This window comes from Crotalus tigris, unplaced genomic scaffold (assembly GCF_016545835.1).
Source record: "Crotalus tigris isolate CLP2741 ecotype Arizona unplaced genomic scaffold, ASM1654583v1 scf7180000017543.2237141, whole genome shotgun sequence".
NCBI classification, from domain to species: Eukaryota; Metazoa; Chordata; class Lepidosauria; order Squamata; family Viperidae; genus Crotalus; species Crotalus tigris.
The window spans coordinates 447,499-463,634 of NW_024096463.1; the positions used below are offsets into that span (position 1 = coordinate 447,499).

Sequence of the window (16,136 nt, forward strand, 5' to 3'; positions counted from 1 at the left end):
TGAAATAGAATCGCTGCTCAACACTGTCCGTATATATAGCCAAGATATTGTAATGGAGTTTGGCTTGGACAAATGTGCCACACTTACTATCAAACAAGGAAAAATAGTGAAAACTGAAGGAATCAAGATGCCCCACGAAAATAACATTAAGAGTCTGGATGAGGAAGAGTACTACAAATACTTGGGTATCCTTCAAGCTGACAACATCAAGCACACTGAAGTCAAGAAAAAGATTAGAGGTGAATACATCAAGAGAGTGAAGAAGATCTTAAAATCCAAACTCAATGGAGGAAATACCATAAAGGCAATCAACACCTGGGCAATCCCAGTCATTAGGTACACAGCTGGAATAGTGGACTGGACTCAAGCAGAACTAAAAGCAATGGATAGGCAAGACCAGAAAAATAATGACAATGAATCATGCCCTTCATCCACGCAGTGACATTGATAGACTTTATCTACCAAGGCAAATAGGTGGGCGTGGAATGCTACAAGTACATCAGATGGTTGAAGAAGAAAAAATGGCTTTGGAAGAATATCTGAAGAACAATGATGAAGATGCACTGAAATTAGTATATCAGGAAGGCTTACTGACTACTGGAGAGACCAAACTGGCCTACAAGAAAGACCAAATGAAGAACAGAATAGAGGCATGGGAAGACAAAGCACTACATGGCCAATACATGAAAAAAATAGCTGGGAAAGCAGATAATAATAAAACCTGGCAATGGCTAAGAGCAGGAAAATTGAAGAAAGAGACCGAGGGACTAATTCTGGCTGCACAAGACCAAGCCTTAAGGACAAATGCATACAAAGTCAAAATTGAGAAGACAGCAACAGACAGTAAGTGCCGCCTATGCAAAGAAGCTGAAGAAACAGTGGACCACTTGGTAAGCTGTTGCAAGAAGATTGCACAGACTGATTACAAGCAGCGGCATGACAAAGTAGCAACAATGGTGCATTGGAAGATGTGCAAAAAATATCATTTGCCTGTAAGCAAAAACTGGTGGGATCATAAAATAGAGAAAGTCATAGAAAATGATAAAATTAAACTGCTCTGGGACTTCAGAATTCAAACAGACAAGCACCTGCAACATAACACCCCAGACTTAACAATTGTCGATAAGAAAGACAAAAAAGTCTGGATAGTGGACGTGGCAGTGCCTGGAGATAGCAGAATAGAAGAGAAAGAACTGGAGAAGATAACAAAATACAAAGACCTACAAATAGAAATAGAAAGACTGTGGCAAAAGCAAGCAAGGGTAGTACCAATAGTCATAGGCTCCTTGGGTGCAATCCCAAAACAACTGGAGCACCACTTGAACACCATTGGCATTGACAAATTCGCTATTAGTCAATTGCAAAAGGCGGCCTTATTAGGAACTGCTTCCATCCTGCGACGATATCTGTAATACCATCAAACATCCACATCTGCCTATCCCAGGTCCTGGGTAAGGACTCGATAGGTAGACAAAATGCCAAATCCAGTCTGAACATCTGGCTGACTTTGCGACGATCCATAATAATAATAAAGTTGGAAGGGACCTTGGAGGTCATCTAGTCCAACCCCCTGCTCAGGGAGGAAACACTATACCATTTCAGACAAATGGCTGTCCAGTCTCTTCTTAAAAACTTCCAGTGTTGGAGCATTCACAGCTTCTGGAGGCAGGTTGTTCCACTGATTAATTGTTCTAACTGTCAGGAAATTTCTCTTGAGTTCTAGGTTGCTTCTCTCTTTGGTTAGTTTCCATCCATTGCTTCTTGTCCTGCTTTCATGTGCTTTGGAGAATAGCTTGACTCCCTCTTCTTTGTGGCAACCCCTGAAATATTGGAACATTGCTATCATGTCACCCTTATTCCTTCTCTTCAATAAACTAGACATACCCAATTCCAGCAACCGTTCCTTATATGTTTTAGCCTCCAGTCCCCTAATCACCTTTGTTTCTCTTCTCTGTACTCTTTCTAGAGTCTCAACATCTTTTTTATATTCTGGTGACCAAAACTGGATGCAGTATTCCAAGTGTGGCCTTACCAAGGGATTGTAAAGTGGTATTAACACTTCACATGATCTTGATTCTATCCCTCTGTTAATGCAGCCTAGCACTGTTTGCTTTTTTGGCAGCTGTAGCACACTGCTGGCTCATATTTAAGTGATTGTCCACTAGGTCTCCAAGATCCCTATCACAGTTGCTACTATTGAGCAAGTTACCACCTATACTATACCTATGCATTTGGTTTTTCTTGCCTAAATATAGAACCTTACTTTTTTCACCATTGAATTTCGTTTTGTTAGATAGTGCCCAATATTCAAGTCTGTCAGATCCTTCTGATAGGTTGGACTGTTTTTTTCCCTTTGTGTAAAGACAGATGAAAAAATGAGTTAAGTAGTTCTGGTTTCTCTCTGTTGCTTGTCACCTTCTTGCACTTTCTCCCACTAATGGACTAATCATTTCCTTAACTTTTTTCTTGTTTTTTACATGTTGAAAGAAGCTTTTTTTGTTATTTTTGACTTTTGTTGCAAGCCTTAGTTCATTTTGAGCCTTAGCTTTCCTCACTTCATCTTTGCAGGCTTGGGCTATTTGCTGATATTCTGCCTTAGTTATGTGCCCCTCTTTCCACTTTTTATACTTGTCCTTTTTGTCTTTCAATTTACCAGAGAGCTTTTTATGCAGCCATGCTGGTTTCTTTTGAGAGCTGTTATTTTTCTTCTTTGTTGGTATTGTGCTAGACTGGGTTTTTATTATCTCACTTTTCAAAATTTCTCAAGCTTCTTTTTTTTTTCCCCTTGAGGATTCTCACCCATGGAATCCTTCCCAAGCGCTAAGTTTGTTGAAATTAGCTCTCTTTAAGTCCAAGACTCTAGTTTGACTGTGTTCTATTGCTTGTGCTTGCATAATGTTGAATTCCAATATTGCATGGTCATCCCCCCACACAAGGTTCCTGTAGTTTCAATGCCTTCTGTCATTTCATCTCTGTTAGTGAGAATTAAATCCAATATGGCTGATCCCCTAGTTCCCTTCTCTACTTTGGGGGAGATAAAGTTGTCTGCTAGGTTTGTCAGGAATCTGTTTGATCTTCACTTAGTGCAGAGTTTTTCTCGCAGTTGATGTCAGGGTAATTAAAGTCCCCCATTACTATTGTGATGTGCTTCCTGCATACCTTAGTTAACTGACTAGCAAAAAGTTCATCTATTACCTCTGTTTGTTTGGGTGGCCTATAGTATACGCCTATGGCAATGTCATTTCCCCCCTCCCTTTTATATTGAACCAAATTGATTCAAGGCAGTTTTCATCATTGTTGTGCTCTATTTCTGTAGAGATGTAGTTATTTCTTATAGAGAGAGCAACTCCACCTCCTCTTTTATTTGGACTGTTTCTTTTAAATAATTTAAATCCCTCTAGCTGTGTGTTCCATTTGTGGGTTTCATCCCACCAAGTTTCCGTAACGGCAACAATATCATATCTGCCCTCATTTGCCTGAATTTCTAATTCACCCTGTTTGTTGCTCATGCTCTGTGAGTTGGTGTATAGACATTTGAGTCCTTTATGACTAACCCTGTGTTTACTTTTTACATAACCTGTGTGGTGCCTGAATTCCCCTATTTTCTTTTTTTTCTTTTTTCATTTTTCCAATTTACAAAACAATAAAACATTTTTCTTTTTTTCTTTTTTTTAACAGTACTGTGTCATGTATCTCTTATAGTTATTTACATTTATTGCTATACATTTTTATTTCTCTGTTCTAACCAATTATACTACTTACCCCATACCTCATAAAATTCTGTTTCTTCCTTGCCTTTCATTTCTAGCATAAGCTTATACATCTCGGCACATTCTAATGTCTTATGGATAATCATATCATTAGCTGGTATATTTTCAAGTTTCCAGCATTGCGCATAGACAATATGTGCTGCTGTTACTATGTGTACAATGATATATTGGAGTTGCTTCTTTATCTTTTGATTAATTATTCCTAATAAAAATAATTCAGCTTTAAATTCAATTTGTTCTCCTGTTATCTCCTGTAGCCATATCTGTTCCCAGTATTTCCTTGCTTTAGGACATTGCCACCACATGTGATAAAATGTTCCATCCTTATATTTACACTTCCAACAGTCCGGTTTCATATTTGTATACATCTTGGCCAATCTCACCGGTGTTAGATGCCACCTATAAAGCATTTTGTACTGATTTTCTTTATATGCCGTTGATAATGTTAATTTGCAGTTTTTGTTTCATACTTTTTCCCATTCTTCTAAATTTATATTTCGGCCTACATTCCGTGCCCATGCTATCATCAAACCTTTCGCTATTTCTTCTTCCATTTCTACCTCTAATAAATATTTATACGCTTTTGTTAAAAAAAATTCTTCCTTGCGTATTAATATTCTATCTAATTGTTGTGGTACTCCTTGAATTCCATATTCTTCCATATCTTTTCTATATCTCGACTGTGTCTGTAAATATGGCCACCAGTCTATAATTATTCCCTGTTCTTTTAGTTCTTCCTTTGATTTAAGGTTCCCCTGGCTATCTAATAATTCTTTGTATCTTATCATCTTTTTATTATCCAATGTATTCGGGTAAATCGTTGCCTTCATTGGCGAGACCCAATTTGGTAATTTCATATAATGTTTCCTTTTGACCTTTTCCCATGTCCATATCAACGCTTCTCTTATTTGATGTCAGTAAAAGTATGCATATGTCTTATTACGTTTATCTCATAGAAAGGCATGCCAACCGGCCTGTAGATCGTGTCCTTCAATCGTTAACACCCTTTTTTTTGTCTAAATTTATCTAGTCCCTAATCCGTAATAGCCCCGCTGCTTGATAATAAATTTCCCATTTTGGAAGTCCAAAGCCACCTCTGCTTCTACTATCTTGTAGCATTTTAATATTTATCCGTGCTTTCTTACCCAGCCAGATAAATTTTTTAATTATTTTATTTAGTTCTTCAAAAAATCTCTTCTCTAATTTTATAGGGACGGTCTGGAATAAATATAATAATTTTGGCAATATGTTCATTTTAATCACTGAAATCCTTCCTAATAATGATAACTGTAACTTTCCCCAAATCTCTAAATCTTTTTTCATTTGTTGTATCAATTTTTTGTAATTATCATCTTTTATTGAGGAACACCTTACAGTAAGCCAAATTCCTAAATATTTAATCTTTTTTTCAATTTGCAATCCCAAATCTTTTTCTAATTCTTTCTTTTGTTTTTCAGTTAAATTTTTTACTAACATTTTAGTCTTTTCTCTGTTAATTTTCAGTCCTGCCACTGTCCCATATTTTTCTATTTTGTTCATTAAGGTGTTTCCTGTTTCTAGTGGCTCCTCTATGAAGAACACTAGATCATCCGCAAATGCCTGCGTCTTGTATTCTTCTTTCTTTACCTTTAGTCCTTTTATCTCTCCATTAAGTCTAATTTGGGTTAGCAGCAGTTCTAACATCAAGATAAAAAGAAGAGGTGACATTGGACATCCCTGTCTTACTCCTTTATTTATTTCAAATTTCTCTGTATTATCCCCATTAATTATCACTCTAACCTTTTGTATCGTATATATCACCTTTATCGTTTTCTCAAACTTCCCTCCAAATCTCATATCTTTGATCTGTTGGAACAAAAACTGCCAATTAAGATTATCAGATGCTTTCTGGGCATCCAAAAATATTAATGCCACCTGTTTTTCAGGATGTGCTTCATAGTATTCTGAGACATTTAGCACCGTTCTCATATTGTTCCTGATTTGCCTTGTAGGTAAGAAACCATTTTGGTCTGAATGTATTATTTCATTTAATATTAATTTCAATCCTTCTGCAATTATAGTAGTAAAAATTTTGTAATCTGTATTCAGCAATGAGATTGGCCTGTAATTTTTTTTCTGTTTGGGGTCTGTACCTTATTTTGGAATAAGGGATATATAAGCTTCTGTCCAGGAGTCTGGTAATTTAGCTTTCTCCAATACATCATTATACACTTCTAGTAACACCATTTCAAAATCCTCATACAAGCTCTTATATACCTCCCCTGGAAGTCCATCTGGCCCCAGAGTTTTGTTACTTTTTTGTTTTTGCACTGCTCTTCTTAATTCCATGGCTGTTATTTCCTTATTTAATTTTCCCTCTGCTCTTCTTTTAATTCCGGCAAACCATTTTATATTCTCATCTATTTCTTCTTTTTTATTTAATACCTCAAAGTAGTTCTAGATTATTATTTTCTTTTTATCCATTTTATACTGTAACTCTCCATTTTCATCTTGTAATTCCTGAATCAATCTTTTTTCCCTATCTTTTTTTAATTTATAGGCAAGCCACCTCCTGGGCTTGTTTGCATGTTCAAAAAAATTTTGTTTTGCCGCTTTCAGTTCCCTTGCCATTTCCTCTTGCTCTAACATATTTAGTTTATGTTTAGCCAAAACTATTTTCCCTTTAATTTTTTCATTCTGGGGCTTTCTGTGTAATTTAGATTCTAATTTTTTAATCTCCTCCTGAAGTGTATTTTGCATTTGCCTTTTTTTCTTATTCTTTTTTGCTATATAAGCTATCGCTATACCTCTTAGATATGCTTTAGCCGTATCCCATATAATTTGTAATGATGTTTGTTGCTTTGTATTTTCTTTAAAAAATAGTTCCATTTCTTTTCTAATCCTTGAAATAAATTCTTTTTCCTTTAAAATTTGAGAATTCAGTGTCCACTTTTTCCTAACTTTTTTCTGTCCTTTCAAATTATTTTCAAGGGATTATGATCAGCCCACATATTTGGCATTATTTCTATTGCTTCTGTATCTTTTCCTACCTCTCCATTCATCCATGCCAGATCTAACCGGGACCAAGATTTGTGTGGGTTCGAGAAAAAGATATATTCCTTTTTTTTTTTGGATTCAGTTTTCTCCACTGATCAAATAAGTTAAGTTCATGTACCATCTCAAAAAATGTCCTTGGTAGTATTTTTCATTTCTTTTTATTTTTCATACTGCTAACATAGTCCTTTTTTTTTTTTTTTGTTCACCACCACATTATAGTCTCCTACTATACAAATATTTACCTGTCCTATTTCTATAAGTTTTTCATGTAATTTGCTGTAAAATTCTTTTTGATTCTCATTTGGGGCGTAAATTGTCACCAACAACCATAACTTCTGCTCAATTTGTAGTTCTATCATTAACACTTTTCCATCTATATCTTGATATTTTAATTTAGCCTTTATTCCCTTCCTAATATATACCGCTATTCCCCTCTGTTTTTGTTCTGCTAATGCTGTGTATAGTGTTCCTAATTTCAGGAACTCCAAACATTTCCTATGTTGCTCTTTTATATGTACCTCTTGTAGGCACGCTATATCTATACCTTGTTTTACTAATTTTGTTAATATTTGTTTTCTTTTGGCAGGGGCATTTAATCCGTTAACATTGATCGATACTAACCTAATTTCTTCTTCCATTGTTCTACTTGTATATTTGTCGTGTTCTCAAACCCACTCCTTTTTCTCTTCTTTGTCCTTTTTCTTCCTTACTTTCTATCTCTCGTTCTATTTCTTTTGACTCCTGTTGCTGGTCTTCCTGACTTCTAGATTCTAATTCCTCTTTACTACTACTCTCTTCTTCCACCCCTTCCAACTAATCATAGAGTTCTCGTGCCTTGTCCATCTATCTTGATCTTTCTCTCCTGCCATGATACCAACATCCCTTCTGGGATTAACCATCTAAATAGTATATTTATTTTAATTAGCTGTGCTGTGAGAAACCTATAATCTCTTCTCTGCTCTCTTATTTTCTTCGGGACTTGTTTTAGTGTTTGTATTTCTTTATCCTTATAAATCATTGGGTCATCTCTCATGATTTTATAAATTTTATCTCTGACTTTCTTACAAATTTTATATGGACTTCTCGTGGCAGTCTATTACACCTAGCATAGCTCGTGTGAATTCGATACACCTCATCGATCTCCAGTAATATTTCTTGCCTATCTCTTTGTAGGGCTCCCGCTATCAGCTCTGTCATAATAGTACCCAGATCTTCTTCCTTTTCTTCTATTACATTCTGGAATCTTAAATAAAATGCAGTTCAGTCCATTTCCAAGTGAATAATTGATTCTTCCATTTTTTTGTTAATTACCATCAATTTTTTGTCTACTATGTCCACTTTTTTTCCATTTTTTCCAACCTCACCTCCACTGTCTTTATTCTTTCTTCATTTTTCTCAATTGTTTGTTGTATCATCTCTATCCTATTGTCTAATTTTTTCATATCCCCTTTCAGTTCTATATGGTTCTTAGACATTATTTCCTGCATTTTCAACATCATTTCCTGAATAGCCAATAATGTTGTCTGCATAGTTTGCATGTTTGATATTACACTCTGTTTTTCCATCCCCAACATTCCTTCTATTGTTCTCTGGCCTGATGGGGATGAGGGTGTCAATGATGGACTTGATGCTGTTTTCTTTCCTGTTCTCAATGTTGTCATTGCAGTACTTGTCATATTCCTCAAATATACAATATTCTTAATATTTCCTTATTTAGCTAGCAGCCTATTAATTTCACACTTTTTCTCTGAACCTCCGTTTCTTTGGTTTTCTTTCTCTTCTCTTCTACATCTACGTCCACAGCCACCCCCAAACCTCTTTTCTCCTTCTCCAACACCATTCACTTTCTTTTTTCTTTACTTGACATGCAGTCCCTCTAAGGCAATGGTTCTCAACCTTTCTAATGCCGTGACCCCATAAAACAGTTCCCCATGTTGTGGTGACCCCCAAGTGGGTGTGGCCACCAATAAGAGGAAGTAGGACAGCTAGGGAAAAGGGAAAAAAAATGGCAGACTGCGTTGTTTGGAGACCCCCGTGAAATGGTCATTTGACCCCAAATGGGGTCCCGACCCACAGGTTGAGAACCACTGCTCTAAGGCTCCGGTTTCCTTTTCCAATCTTTTATCATCAACCGCCTATCCATTCCTGTCACTCTCACCGCCATGTCCCATCTTCTCGCCATCTCCTTCACTTTTCCCAATCTTCTGTTGCCTTCCGTTCCTTCCTCGTCTCTGTGTCCCAATCTAACTCCACCTTTCTCCACCATCTCCACTTTCTCCAATCATCTGCTACGTGCTGCTCCTTCTCTGTTTTCAATTTTCTTTCGTTCATTTTTTCCTGCTTCTCCTGCTACTCTCCTAGACCACCAGTTTCTCTTCAACTTCCATTATCTATCGCCGGTCGTCTCACTTTGCTCTCGTCTTACTCACTCCACCGTCCCTCGTCTTTGTTATACCACCTCCTTTATCTCTTTCCTCGATCTCTTTCCTCTTTCCTCCCAGCTACTTCGTTCACCGTGCGTTAATCCTCTCCTTTTAAAACATTTGCCACAAAGTTCTTTGTCTCCCTCCTGTTAATCCTTTAGTTATTTTAATTTGCTGACTCACAGTTCTTCCTCCTGGGTCGCCGCTTGCTTTGAGGATTCCCTCACAAATTGAGCTTCCTTCTCACACCAAAGCTCATGGACATGTAAGTCTTTTTAGGCTCTTCTCTTTTATTACTATTTTGGGATATTTTTACTCACTTCAAATGACACAGTCTGTTAAATAAATCCTTGCTTCCGCATCATCTGTGACTTGTTATGGCCTTGAATCTGCCATCTCACAATAGCAGACACTTTCATGCCGGGTTTAAGGGGTTTCCTTCATTGTAGCGGGTGATCACCTTTTACCTCGCTACCCCCCCAAGGCTTCTCCCTTTATCTCGCGTGGCCCTCCAGGCTCTCCGCACCCTGAAGGGTCCCCGATCGTGAAAGAATCAGAGTTGGAGGACGGAGACTGTCCTCTTTCCTCTACAACACTTCAGTGTCGCCACCGGAAGTCCTGAATTCCCCTATTTTCTTACCACCTGTTTGATTAGTGCATTTTGTATGGCACTCGCTATTAAAAGCTTGATTTTGTTTGACAGCAAGGTTGATATTCTTGTCCACACACACACATCTATGTTACATTCACTGATAATCCTATAATTTTTTAATTGCCAGGGATAGGAATATTCTGTATCAATTAACTCACTGTCCCCATTGTTTAGTTTAAATATTTCTCCAGAAAATCTGTGAATTTATTGCCAAGTAACTCAGTCCCTTTCTCTGATGGATGCAAACCATCTCTTTTGTACACTTTTTCATTGGACCAACTGGAGACATCGCGACTAATATAACCAAAGCCTTCCCCTTTACACCATCCTTTAGCCACATATTGAATTCTGCTATATGCTGGCCTTTTCCATTTTGCTCTTTATACACTGGTAAAACCTCTGGAAAAGTATCCTGCTAAGTTCCTGCCCCAAGCTCTGGAAATCATTCTGCACAGAGAGTACATCTTTGGGGGACAAATCATTAGTGCCAAGATGTACAATAGCATCCACATCACAGTCCTTGCTGGCATTCTTGACTATCTTAAAAATATACTTCTTGTCCCTGCTGGCAGTAGCACCAGGAAGTTACCTGATCTCTGTATCCTCTCCTAAATTTACATCTCTTATAATTGAATCACCAACCAGAAGGTGGCTTCTCTTTTTGGATGCCTTACTCTTCTTGCATGCCTGATGTGTAATACCTGATTCACACTTTCTCCTGTCCAAAACAAGTTCTTCATCTCGGACCACGACCTCCTGCTTATTTAAGTTATCATCATCCCAACTACCTTGATGTGTCTCCTTAGTGTCCCTAATAAGGTCAGTTATGCACGGACACAGCAAAAGCTTTGTGTTTATGGTTCACAGCTCTCACCCTACCAGATCCCACGGTTGTCCATACTGCCCTTCTCCTGCAGGATCTTTGTGGTAGAAGGGGCTGATAGTGCGGCAGCTCAGTAGAGCAGAAGGGCTGAACTGGATGCCTAATTTCTGCCTGAAGAGTGCAGATTACAGACCCTAGATAAGTAATCTGTCCTTGTAGATTAGTGATTTTTTTACAGATAGGATAGTATTCAAGTATTCAGAGAGTACTGCAAAAGACTACTGCAAAACAAGTGTTGCACTGAACTAAGCCAGACATTCTGAATTAAAATGAAATCACAATTTCAGATGCACTTGTCCTGAGTCTACTACTGCTGTTTTAGATTTTTAGTCTCCTCTGCACTCCCTCTTAACTCACAGCTTGCAGCTCTTCCCAGCAACCTCTAGGCAGTTCTGATTTAATGGAGAATCAACCAAAGACTCAGCTACCTTTCTCCTCTGCACTCCCTCTTAACTCACAGCTTGCATCACTTCCCAGCAACCTCTAGGCAGTTCTGATGCAATGGAGAACCAACCAGAGACTTAAATTACATTAAATTATAATTTGAAAGAAAGTTTTTGCAAGATGATGTACCGTTAGTATTTAACACCAGACAAGTTATCAAAAATGTATAAAGGTATTTCAAATGAATGTAAAGAAGGGACTCTTTATCATTTATGGTGAAAGTGTGATAAAGCAAGAAAATATTGGAGTAGGATTCAAATGTTAATACATAAAATTCTTAAAGTGAATATAGAAAGAAAACCAGAGACTTTTCTCTTGAGGCTAATGGACAAAGACCTGGAAAAAAATATGGAACTTTGATGTTATGTATGTTGACAGCAGCAAGATTACTCTGTGCTCAGAAATGGAGGACTACATTGATTCCCACAACAGAGGAATGGTTACAAAACTGATGGAGCTAGCAGAGATGGCTAAACTGACTGTACTGATTAAAGAAAAGAATATAAATACTTTTATTGCCACATGGAAACCGCTTCTAGACTTTGTGCTTGAGGTTGGAAAAAATGAAATTTTGATTTTGGGTTTTACCCATTAGATAGACTTGATGTTATCAAAATGGCTAGCTTATATTATTTTGTAAAAGTAAAAAATTGAGGTTTGAAGTTGATACTTTACTTTGCTGCACCAAAGGAAGGTCGGAAGTCAATGCCTTTTTTCCCCTTTTTTCTCTTCCCTACCTCATCACTGAAGATTTTTAAGAAGAGACTAGACAGTCACTTGTCTGAAATGGTATAGGTTCTCCTGCTTCAGCAGGGGCTGGACTAGAAGACCTCCATGGTCCCTTTTAACTCTATTCTATTCATTAAAAAAAGTAAATGGATCCAAAGAAAGGATATACTGGGAATGTTGAATATTCTCAAAATCAGAGAGGAGAAAAGTTTGAAAGATAAAAGACACATTGATGTGGTGGAAGTGAAAATAATTTCAAGGGTAGAAAAGTACAAATACAAACAGTAAATCAATTATAAGCTAGTTTTAACAATTTTACCTTTCATTTTTCTTATCGTACGCCTTTAATTTCTTTAACTTACTATTCCTCATTCTTTTTAAGCAGTCTGCTTAAGAATGCTAAGAAAAGAGTGCTTAAAAAGAAGCATTATGCATTATACCATATTTTCCCGAAAGTAAGCCCTCCCCCAAAAGTAAGCCCCAGCCTGATTTTCAGGGGTGGGCCTAATATAACCCCTCCCCTGAAAGTAAGTCCTACTTAGGGGCCTACACAGATGGCCGGCTGTCAATTCCGTCTGGTTTCTGCTATAGACATGAGGTAAGGGAGGAGCTGCCAGTGCCTCTGCAATGAGGCAAAGCCGGTGGGGGAAGTGGGATCTGACCCATGTTCCCTGCTAACCTATGGTATACCTTACAACCGTCTTTCACACTGCCCAGCTTGTTTTGGCTGGCTGCGGCCATTTGCCACATTGTGGGTTGCACCTGCCAATACCGCTGCCATTAGGCTTGGCGGATCCCCCATCTGACCCGTGTGCCCTGCTAACCAATGGTATACCGGTTCCTTACTGCCACCTGGCTTGTTGTTCTGCAGTCAGTTTCAGCTGGTCACAGCCATTTGCCACATTGCGCATTGCGCCCAATGCCGCTGCCATGAAATGCCGCTGCCATGAAGTGGCAGATCCCCCCATCTGACCCACGCGAGGCCATAGCCAGGCCTCCCATGCCCACGGTAATCCTACCCCCCGCTCCCCCCCAACCCTAACTGGAGATGGAAAGCCCTGAGGAAAAAACCTGGAAAAGGTTGGGTAGGAAAAAAAATGCTTTTTCCCATTTGTTTCCAAAGCAGTTTGGAAACAAATGGGGAAAAAATGTTTTTTCACAAGTTTTCTGGTTTTTTTCCAGGCCCTCCAATCTCCAATTAGGGTTGGCGGGAGTGGGGGGTAGGGTTACTGTTGGAATATTCATGAGCAGGAAGAATCATGTGGTAACTCAGTCAGCCAATGTGAGTAAAGTGCTACTGAGTCTGTGCCCAAAAAAGGTATTGAGTTAGGAGCTGGATTTTTTCTATCTAGTCTCGGGTCTGTCTCTGTATCTCTCTGTAAGAAGTCTTCTTTGTGCTATGTTGCTGTAAAGAAGAATATATGGTATTGTAAATATTTTGATATGAATATAAAGAAGTTGTTTGAATCAGCTAAATGCAGTTAACTGTGAGAGCTTCACAGTTGGTGATTTATTTTCACCAACAGAGAAATTAAAATTCTCTAATAGTTACCATAGGCATGGTAGGCCTGGCTACAGCCTCATTTGGGTCACATGGGGGAGAATCTGCCAAGCCTCCTGGCCGCACCATTGGTGGGCGCAACACAGCTTGGCTGAAATTGGCCACAGAAGAAGTGGGGCAGATTTCTCCCTCACCTGCCCAGTCTCGTTCCCTTTCACTTCTGAGCCAGGCTGGTGGTGCTTTCGGCCACCTGGCACTCTTTGCAGCTCTGCCCACAGAGCTACCAAAGTGGCACATATACGTTGTATAAAAGTACTCAACAATTGGCTAGGATACCATTTTTGGAGAAGAAAGTTAAAGAACTACTGTTTAATCCCATTTATCTCCTGATGTCTTTTAAATATGAATTTACTAAGTTTCATGTTTATAGAACCTAATTTTTATTACAATAGACAAAGATACTGAGAAACGGGAAAGAACTGTAGTAAAATATTAGCAGTGAGAGTAATACACTGGAGAGTTATTGATTCCAATAAAAAATATGATTCCAGATTGATTAATCAACAGATTTTTAATTTTATTTTAAACTGTATAGTTATAATTATTAGAAATATAGCACTAGCTATAGCACTTAGGCTTATATACTGCCCCATAGTGCTTTACAGAACTGTCTGGGCAATTTACAATTTCAGTGTTATTTGCATATTGCCCCCAACAATCTGAGTCCTCATTTTACCAACCTCGGAAAGATGGAAGGCTGAGTCAACCTTATTTTATATGGATAGATCATTTCTGGAGAAAATTCCTAGCCCTGATAGATTGCTTCAATACTTTTTATGGAATATGTTTTGTTCATAAAGGCGGGATACAAATAAATAAAATAATAATATTGATTACATCTCTTGCCTCATCTCTTCCAAATTCTTTGCCATTTGCATTTTATAGCTTATAAATATTTATGTTAGGTTAGTTGAATATATTTTATATTTAATGAAATATCAACATTGCAGCTTTTTCAGTTAAGTAATATATTTTTTCCAGATTACAAATAAAAGCAAGGAGTCTATATGGGAATTCATCAAAAGTTTATTGGATGCCTGGTCAGGATGGGTTGTCATGCTACTTATAGGACTGCTGGCAGGTAACTTCAAACAAATGTTAACTCGTATTTACTTATTAAAAGTTGTGCACTGTAGAAACAGTTGTTTATGCTGGATATAGAAATGTGATATCTTCTATTTCAGCATTTCAGGGCTAAATACTATTTTTGTTAGGGGATAGAAATGCTAAATATATGTGTAGAATATTGACAGTAACAGCACAAAGAAATAATATTTATAATTTGTAATATAGAATAAAAATTGTGATATAAAATAATTTAAAAATTATTTTAGTCCCAAATAGATCTAGTACTAGTAATAATACAACAATTTCCTGGTTAATTGATAATAATTTGCAAAACTTTATGTTTATTTATTAAATTTGTATAGCTGCATCTCATGAGAAATTACTTTAGAAAACATATCTCTTATAAAGATAAGAGATATTGTAATAAGTAAAAAATTAACTAAGTTTAATGATTTTATTGTGGTTTATTATATTCAATGTATGTGTGTGTGTATATGTATGTATGAATGTATGTATATGTATGTATATGTATATACAGTATATGTATATAAATAAATAAATACATACATACATTTGCTCCATCCTTTAAGAGCAGTAGATAACATTCTGAGAAATCATTAGAATTGTGGAACTAAAACACATTCATAATAGTATGATTAATAATGGTAATAACAAAATGATTTTTAATTATTTGTGATTTATTATTAATAAGATATTATTAAATCAAAATAATATGTCTGGACATTAACTGGTGCTTTTTGGCTTATTATGAATAAACAACTAATGTTCTTCTAGTATTTGGCTGAAATATGTAATTGGAGCCATGCATAGTTCATGAAGCAATATGACATTTATTCAGGCAAGCTCTTATAAAGCAGTCACTAAAAATGCTATTTTAGTATTTCTTGCTATGAGATACCACTTGTTGTCACTGTTGTACTATGTTATTTTAAAAAGTGCCAACTATTTGGAATGAAAAGACAAAAATATTACAATTTCAAATAGAAGGCATAAAAAGTATATGTATCTATAATACAATATACACCAATTGTATTAACTAAATATTTAATACATGTTTTTTTAAGCAATGTGGTGTCCAAGTGGAGAAAATGCTCACCTTCTATTTGGAGACGTTCAATCCTAGACAGTGGCAGATGTTTCTCTCCTAGGGCACAAAGAAAAAAATTCTGCTGTGAACTCCACATAGCTTCAGGAAGGGCATCCTTCCTGAAGCTATGTGGCCAGTAAATGCTTGGCTCCATCCAGTCACCCCATCTCTACCTCAGATTAAGGGATTACAGAGTTGTAAAAAGAAAGTTTTTATTTATGGTATTTTTTATTGATTCAGTGTCTGCTTTTAGGTCAATATATTGAAAATAACAGTAATGCACACTGCCTACTTGTTCAACTGGTGGTCTTAACCTACTCTGAAATTTGGTCAATAATCCCAAACCCAAGTTTTGACTTTAACAGTTTCAGCTGCTTATGGAATTATCTAGATAGGAATATATATTCTTGTTTTAAAAACTTATTTAAACTAATAATTGTGTGCATTGTTTAGAAGTTCTTA

At 37.0% G+C, this 16,136-nt stretch overlaps 1 protein-coding gene across 6 annotated transcripts in view; it reads left to right on the forward strand.

The window, feature by feature from the left end:
• Positions 1-16,136, forward strand: part of CLCN4 (chloride voltage-gated channel 4) — a 78,375-nt gene that overhangs the window by 25,002 nt on the left and 37,237 nt on the right. For 4 of the 6 annotated variants that reach the window (XM_039319241.1, XM_039318997.1, XM_039319323.1 and 1 more), the window contains exon 3: positions 14,480-14,579. The exons of the other annotated variants lie outside the window; for them this stretch is intronic. In XM_039319241.1, the coding sequence (XP_039175175.1) occupies positions 14,480-14,579 (100 nt within the window). The remainder of the gene's footprint in view (positions 1-14,479; positions 14,580-16,136) is intronic. 6 annotated transcript variants of the gene reach the window in all.